The sequence below is a fragment of the Chiloscyllium plagiosum genome, unplaced genomic scaffold (genome assembly GCF_037043375.1).
Source record: "Chiloscyllium plagiosum isolate Xiang-an unplaced genomic scaffold, Cpla_swu_hap1 HiC_scaffold_7, whole genome shotgun sequence".
NCBI lineage: Eukaryota > Metazoa > Chordata > Chondrichthyes > Orectolobiformes > Hemiscylliidae > Chiloscyllium > Chiloscyllium plagiosum.
The window spans coordinates 79,154,951-79,163,672 of NW_028270145.1; the positions used below are offsets into that span (position 1 = coordinate 79,154,951).

The 8,722-nt window shown below is 44.0% G+C and overlaps 1 protein-coding gene across 1 annotated transcript in view; it reads right to left on the reverse strand.

Moving 5' to 3' along the window:
- Nucleotides 1-8,722, reverse strand: part of LOC122551707 (transmembrane protein 163a) — a 230,540-nt gene that overhangs the window by 85,372 nt on the left and 136,446 nt on the right. Inside the window, exons 3-4 of the mRNA XM_043694055.2 lie at nucleotides 8,632-8,675; nucleotides 6,723-6,814 (exon numbers count right to left, since the gene is read on the reverse strand). Of these exons, the coding sequence (XP_043549990.1) occupies nucleotides 6,723-6,814; nucleotides 8,632-8,675 (136 nt within the window). The remainder of the gene's footprint in view (nucleotides 1-6,722; nucleotides 6,815-8,631; nucleotides 8,676-8,722) is intronic.

An 8,722-nucleotide genomic window follows, 5' to 3' on the forward strand; every position in this document is an offset into this window, starting at 1 on the left:
GACACCAAAATTGGAGGTGTACTGGACAGCGAAGAAGGTTACTTCAGATTGCGACAGGATCTTGATCAGATGGGCCAATGGGCTGAGAAGTGGCAGATGGAGTTTAATTCAGATAAATGCGAGGTGCTGCATTTTGGGAAAGCAAATCTTAGCAGGACACATACACTTAATGATAAGGTCCAAGGGAGTGTTGCTGAACAAAGAGACCTTGGAGTGCAGGTTCATAGCTCCTTGAAAGTAGAGTCGCAGGTATATAGGATAGTGAAGAAGGCGTTTGGTATGCTTTCTCTTATTGGTCAGAGTATTGAGTACAGGAGTTGGGAGATCATGTTGCGGCTGTACAGGACATGGGTTAGGCCACTTCTGGAATGTTGCGTACAATTCTGGTCTCCTTCCTGTTGGAAGGATGTTGTGAAACTTGAAAGGGTTCAGAAAAGATTTACAAGGATGTTGCCAAGATTGGAGGACCTGATCAGGTGAACCCGAGAGCTCTGTGGGAAGCTAGAGAAGTGATTGCTGGGCTACTTGCTGAGATATTTGTATCATCGATAGTCACAAGTGAGGTGCCGGAAGACTGAAGGTTGGCAAACGTGGTGCCACTGTTTAAGAAGGGAGTTAAGGACAAGCCAGGGAACTATAGACCGGTGAGCCTTACCTCTGTGATGGGCAAGTTGTTGGAGGGAATCCTGAGGGACAGGATGTACATGTATTTGGAAAGGCAAGGACTGATTCGGGATAGTTAACATGGCTTTGTGTGTGGGAGATCATGTCTCACAAACTTCATTGAGTTTTTTGAAGAAGTAACAAAGAAGATTGATGAGGGCAGAGCAGTAGATGTGATCTATATGGACTTCAGTAAGACATTCGACAAGGTTCCCCATGATTAGCAAGGTTAGATCTCATGGAATACAGGGAGAACTAGCCATTTGGATACAGAACTGGCTCAAAGGTAGAAGACAGAGGGTGGTTGTGGAGGGTTGTTTTTCAGACTGGAGGTCTGTGACCAGTGGAGTGCCACAAGGATCGGTGCTGGACCCTCTACTTGTTGTAATTTACATAAATGATTTGGATGCGAGCATAAGAGGTACAGTTAGTAAGTTTGCAGATGACACCAAAATTGGAGGTGTAGTGGACAGTGAAGAGGGTTACCTCAGATTACAACAGGATCTGGACCAGATGGGCCAATGGCCGAGAAGTGGTAGATGGAGTTTAATTCAGATAAATGCGAGGTGCTGCATTTTTGGGAAAGCAAATCTTAGCAGGACTTATACACTTAATGGTAAGGACCTAGGGAGTGTTGCTGAACAAAGAGACCTTGGAGTGCAGGCTCATAGCTCCTTGAAAGTGGAGTCACAGGTTGATAGGATAGTGAAGAAGGCGTTTGGTATGCTTTCCTTTATTGGTCAGAGTATTGAGTACAGGAGTTGGGAGGTCATATTGCGGCTGTATAGGACATTGGTTAGGCCACTGTTGGAATATTGCATGCAATTCTGGTCTCCTTCCTATCGGAAAGATGTTGTGAAACTTGAAAGGGTTCAGAAAAGATTTCCAAGGATGTTGCCAGGGTTGGAGGATCTGAGCTACAGGGAGGGGCTGAACAGACTGGGGCTGTTTTCCCTGGAGCGTCGGAGGCTGAGGGGTGACCTTATAGAGGTTTACAAAATTATGAGGGGCATGGATAGGATAAATAGACAAAGTCTTTTCCCTGGGGTCTGGGCATAGGTTTAGGGTGAGAGGGGGAAAGATATAAAAGAGACCTAAGGGGCAACGTTTTCACGCAGAGGGTGGAATGAGCTGCCTGAGGATGTGGTGGAGGCTGGTACAATTGCATTTGGATGGGTATATGAATAGGAAGGGTTGAGGGATATGGGCCGGGTGCTGGCAGATGGGACTAGATTGGGTTGGAATTTCTGGTCGGCATGGACGGGTTGGACCGAAGGGTCTGTTTCCATGCTGTCCATCTCTATGACTCTATGACTCTAAATACTCAGCAAAGTCTCCATCTGAATATGTTAACATATTTTATTTTGAGTGTACGGAGTTCTGTTTCCACGTATACTATGTTGCTCCAGTCTCGGCAGAGTAATGAATAGATTGCTGTTGAGCATGTTCGAAGTAATGAACCAAAATTAAATCTCTTCAACCAGTAAGTGCAAAATACACAAATTGCTTTAATTGTGTAAGGATGACTAGCACACCACCTACTGCATTATCAGGTCTGTATTTCAACATTTAAATAACATTACACAGGCACTGAATTCACTCGTGTCTCAGCCTTTAATAAAGGAGCTCAAGGGATTAAAATTATATCAGGTTCTACAGTTGGATGAAAGAAGGAAATCTTCAAATTAGTTAAAATCACAACAACACTGAATTTGACAGCACTGAAAACAAACATAGGAATTGAAATGTGCCATTATCTCATGCCTGTTCAAATTAACATAGCCATTATGTCAACTTTGTGTTGCCTGATGGTCAAAGGGTATAGCCAGCTCTTAATATTGCTGATGGCTGGCTGTAGAGCCCCCAAAACCACGACATGCTGCACAGCTTAAGTGCCTGCATTATTCAAAGTCACTCTGCAACACTTAAGGGGAGATGCATTGTGGGGCTAGAGCAGATGCTGAACATAATACCACATTTGTAACACAGATAGGAGCAAATTATTGCAGATGCTGGAATCTGTACTGAGAACAAGAAGTGCTGGAAATCACAGTGGGTCAGGCAGCATTTATGGAGAGAGAGCAAATTAATGTTTTGCATCTGGATGACTCCTCATCAGCTCGGATGAAGAGTCATCTCGACTCAAAATGTTAGCTTGCTCTCTCTCCACATTTCTAACATTGAGGAAGAATTAAAGACATTGAAGAAGTTAGAAAGCCACAAAAGGATCAGTTCCATGTTTTATTTCTCTTTCAAGGTATTTTGGGAACTCAAGGGTTAAACGTTCCACTGCCAAAGAGACTCACCGCAGTATCAATTGGAAGCCTGTCCTCTTACAGAATAGACAGAACATCTCAGTAGGGAGAGGCTGACTGTGTCCCAGAAAAGGGGTCCAGTGGAGACACACATGTGGATTCCTCTGCAGCCTCAGACAAAAGCATTTGTCCTTCACAGACAAGCCTGATAACCTTGGCCACAACCCTGTTAAACTGTCTCCTGCTCCCATTGTCTTGCTTCCCCTCCATATTAGCATAGGTATGTGAATCCCCCATTGAGAACTCATAGAGTCATAAAGCCCTTCTGTTTTAATCTCTTCCCATCAACACATGACCATGAAGAATACAATAATCAGTCCCTGTAATCCATTCACAAGTTATGAGTGGACATCGACATTCATTGAGTTTTGTAAATTCATAATTACCTATCTTAAACTATGTAATGACAATCAACCATGTGAGTGATAAACCTTTTGTTTAATCCCTATAAAAATACTGTCTTTGTGTGTAGGGCAGAGATTTGTGGAGAAGTGTCCCCATAACTAGACACATAACTACTCTTGGGGACATTGAGAATGTCTCGCTGGCTATCTGATAATAAAACTTTGTACAGAAATTTGTGCCATCCAGATGTGTAGAACACTATATACATCAACAACATCACAGCATAATGGGCTCCATTGTTTTCAGATACTGTGTTGGAGGGCTAGTTCAAAGAGATGCAAAGGAGAACAGATGTGTCGAATCAAGGGAGGCAGGGCATAAGGCACTCCACACATGCTCAGGAGCAATAGAGGTAGATGGCTGTGGAGCAAAATGTCAGGAGTGAAGTCCTGAGGGTTTTGATGCAGGACAAAATGAAGTTCGATAGCACTACACGAGGTGATCAAGTTGAGTGAACTTAACTTTGAATGCCGAGGTTTAGATTAGAGTGGTGCTGGAAAAGCACAGCAGGTCAGGCAGCATCTGAGGAGCAGGAAAATCGATGTTTCGGACAAAAGCCCTTCATCAGGAATGAAGGCAGCGAGTCTCTGGGGTGGAGACATAAATGGGAGGGGGTGGGACTGGGGAGAAAGTAGCCAAGAGTACAATAGGTGGATGGAGGTAGTGATGAAGGTGATAGGTCAGAGAGGAGGGTGGAGCGGATAGGTGGGAAGGAAGATTGGCAGGTAGGACAGGTCATGAGGATAGTGCTGAGCTGGAAGTTTGGAATGGGGTGAGGTGGGGGGAAGGGGAAATGAGGAAACTGATGAAGTCCACATTGATGCCCTGGGGTTGAAGCGTTCCGAGGCGGAAGAAGAGGCGTTCTTCCTCCAGGCATTGGGTGGTGAGGGAGCGGTGGTGGAGGAGGCCCAGGACCTTCATGTCCTCGGCAGAGTGGGAGGGGGAGTTGAAATGTTGGGCCACAGGGCAGTGGGGTTGATTGGTTCAGGTGTCCTGGAGATGTTCCCTAAAGTGCTCTGCGAGGAGGCATCCAGTTTCCTCAATGTAAAGAAGACCCCATCAGGAGCAACGGATACAATAAATGACATTGGTGAATGTACAGGTGAAACTTTGATGGATGTGGAAGGCTCCTTTGGGGCCTTGAATGGAGGTGAGGGAGGAGGTGTGGGCGCAGGTTTTACAATTTCTGCCGTAGCAGGGGAAGGTGCCAGGAGGGAAGGGTGGGTTGTTGGTGGGCGTGGACCTGACCAGGTAGTCACAGAGGGAATGTTCTTTGCGGAAAGTGGAAAGGAAGGGGAGGGAAATATATCCCTGGTAGGATCCGTTTGTAGGTGGCAGAAATGTCGGCGGATGATGCAGTTTATGCAAAAGTTGGTAGGGTAGAAGGTGAGGACCAGAGGGGTTCTGTCCTTATTGCGGTTGGAGGGGTGGGATTTGAGGGCACAGGTGTGAGATGTGGATGAGATGCATTGGAGAGCATCTTCAACCACGTGGGAAGGGAAATTGCGGTCTTTAAAGAAGGAGGCCATCTGGTTGTGTTCTGTGGTGGAACTGGTCCTCCTGGCAGCAGATACGGCGGAGGCGGAGGAATTGGGAATACGGGATGGCATTTTTCCAGGAGGTAGGGTGGGAACAGGTGTAATCCAGGTCGCTGTAGGAGTTGGTGGGTTTGTAAAAAATCTCAGTGTCAAGTCGGTCGTCATTGATGGAGATGGAGAGGTCCAGGAAGGGGAGGGAGGTAGTCTACCATCTGCATTCCCAGCCTCTCACACTGCACAACATATCTGACTTTATTCACCAACCAACAATCTCTATCTGGATGCATACTTGACATTCAGAAGCCTTGCTTCACTCTCACACACTCATTGCAGTCACAGGCCTCACATCCGTACCTTGCAGTTTGTAACCATGACAACCACATAAGCCAAACAGATTACATAGCACTCACTAACAAATCTCACTCTTTCTTGCAGGATACATGGCCAACAACCTGAAGGCAGCAAGTGCTAACTGAAGGAGGAGAGCCATTTCAGCATGTCCTTTATGAGGGAGACAGAGATGGTCATAAGGAGCTTGGTGTGTAGGAGGCTGAGGGATGATCTTATAGAGTGTTATAAAATCATGAAGGGCATTGATGAGGTGAATAGCCAAGGTTTTCACCCCAGGGTAAGGGAGTCCAAAGCTAGAGGGCATAGGTTTAAGATGAGAAGAGAAAGATTTAAAAAGGATCTGAGGGGTAACTTTCCATAAAGGTTGGTGTGTATATTGCACGCAATATTCCAACAGTGGCCTAACCCATGTCCTGTACAGCCGCAACATGACCTCCCAACTCCTGTACTCAATACTCTGACCAATAAGAGAAACATACCAAATGCTTCTTCTCTATCCTATCTACCTGCAGCTCTACTTTCAAGGAGCTATGAACTTGCACTCCAAAGTCTCTTTGTTCAGCAACACTCCCTCGGACCTTACCATTAAGTGTATAAGTCCAGCTAAGATTTGCTTTCCCAAAATGCAGCACCTCACATTTACCTAACTTAAACTTCTCTGCCCATTGACCCATCTGATCAAAATCCCATTGTAATCTAAGGTAACCTTCTTCGCTGTCCACTACACCTCAAATTTTGGTGTCATCTGCAAACTTACTAACTATACCTCTTATGCTCACATCCAAATCATTTATATAAATGATGAAAAGTAGTGGACTCAGCACCGATCCTTGTAGAGGTAGGTACAATTACAGCATTTAAAAGACATTTTGAATCGGAAAAGTTTAGGGGGAAATGGGCCAAATGCAGGCAAATAGGTCTAGTTCAGTTTATCAAATCTAGTCAACATGGAGTAGTTGGGCCAAGGGCCTATTTGCTGTATAACACCATGATTCTATCTTGCTAATGGTACATGCTGCTACTATTGAATGTTAGTGATGGAGGGAGTGGATATTAATGAATGTGGTACCAGTGCAGTGCTTTATCCTGGATGGTTTCAAGCTGCTTTAGTGTTGTTGGAGGTGCACTCATCTCTCTTGAGCATCAAACAATCATGCATGCTATATTAGACAAATGTCAGTATAATCTGTTTTGGCATTGCCTCAATCTCAAGCTAATCTGGTAAAACACCAAGCACATTGCTTGTGGAGAGCATACTAACTCAATTTAGAATTCCTTTTCTTCTTTGAGCAACTACTTCTTCCCTCATTGTACAATTTATAAAATTAATCAATGCTCATTTCAACCACGGGCTATGTTTAAGCCGAATCGGAAATGTACCAAAACACAAGATATGTACTTCTTTCAGTAATCTTGATGAATAACCATCATTAATTTTAACAAGACTTACATATTCTCCCGATGGGCAGAGTGCACAGCGGCTGCATTGCTGTAACGCCACAGCACTATTGCAGAAGACAACACATCCAACGTAGCATCAAACTAAAACAAATGGCAGAAATGTTTTTTTGAAAATGGGTATCATGCAGTATCAACATGGAAAAATACATGATATAATAAATGGGGTTATCTCTAAAATCCTGACATCATGGTTGGCCTGAATTTCAGAGTACAGTATTTTGAATGGTAATTTATTATTTTGCAGGTGGAATTCAGTGCTAAGAGTTAATCTGACATACAAACAAATTGCAATAATTTCAATGTGATTATATATTGTGCATTTTACATTGAGTTGTTAGATGGATTCTCGCTAGGAGGCCAACCAGGCCACATCTTACCAATCATGCCTCATTAACTACCCAACCCTTCTATGGCATACCTTACCTAGCCCCCGTCTTACCATTACCAGAACAATGCAATGTTCACTGAATATCCATCAAAAGAACAGCAGCCCTTACACGCCACACCATTTTTAAAAGGTCGCTGTACACACAGACAAGCATTAGCAATCCCGCATTGTCAATCACAGCAGCATAATGGTACAGCAGTCACAAAGCTACAATATCCACAGCACATAGCCATCACTACTGGCATTCCCTTGTGTGTACAATTCTGTTCCCTCACCCTGTTGCTGTTTAACCACCAGACCACATGATTTACCTGTCTTTAGACATAGGAGAAAGTGAGGACTGCAGATGCTGGAGATCAAAGCTTAAAAATGTGTTGCTGGAAAAGCGCAGCAGGTCAGGCAGCATCAAAGGAGCAGGAGAATCGACGTTTCGGGCATAAGCCCTTCTTCGGCTTTTTAAGCTCTGTCTTTAGACATACCCTGTCTGAAGTCCCGAGTCCATGGTACCCCTTCTCCATTAGCCTGTGGTTCACTGTCTACAGGTGAAGATCACATGCAAGCAACCACTCAGAAAAGTCTAAACATGAGGTCTTATTGACAGCCATCAAAAGGGAACACAATGGACATGAATGCAGGTTGCAGTTAGCACCCACAATGCAAACCATATACCAGCAACCTTGGCTTTGACAGTCCATGAGTCTACAGAACTGGCATCTTCTGCAACTGGCTATCAATCAGCTCCTGACTACCTTGTAGCACTCAATTCAGCTGAGCTCTGACATCCACAATGCAAGCTTCCCCCAGCTCATCTTTCTCCTCAGAGGAATGCTCCCATTCTCCCCAGCAGCTATCACATCACACCATCGCCTGCTCCAACTGTGCAAAACATAGTGTGCTAGGATGATGTGGCAACATTTTATCTGGACCACACTGGAGCTCTTCCCAGACTGTACCAAGCTAGAATGCATCCTACCATCTGTTTCATCACTGGTCACAGTATGGGCACCAACTTGCTGCACTGGCTGAGTGACCACATATGATATCTAAAAGAGAGTGTCTAGTGAACTCTAAACCCCTTAACGATCCATACTCACCACAACTATTACATTTGCCTTTGTATTCATTAGCGTCCATCATCATACTTGCTTTACGTAGGCAATTGGCAGAATGATAGGAAACAGCAAATCGACTAAGTGATAGGAGTCTAAAGCTGTACTACCTTCTATGCTGTAATATAAATAGAATTGCTGTATAGGAGTGACAAACTGCTGTTACATTCTGAACTGATGTAACTTCTAGATCCACATTGTTGCAACAATCAATAATGAAGTGTAAAAATTAAAATGTGCTTCAACTCCTAGTTCTCTCTTTCATAATTAACTTTAGGGCAGAATCACACATTGTTAAGTTTTACAAGAATGCTGAACAATTTGTTTTAGACCAACCCTAGATAACTCTGGTGAGTCCCTTTTCAGTTTTTCTCTGTGATTATTTACACAAAATTACTTACTGCAAATCCAAAGGATGATGCACTGTGTCGCATGACAGAAACAGCTGAAAAAGAAAGGTAACAAAATAATCAGCAAGTTACAGCCAGATTA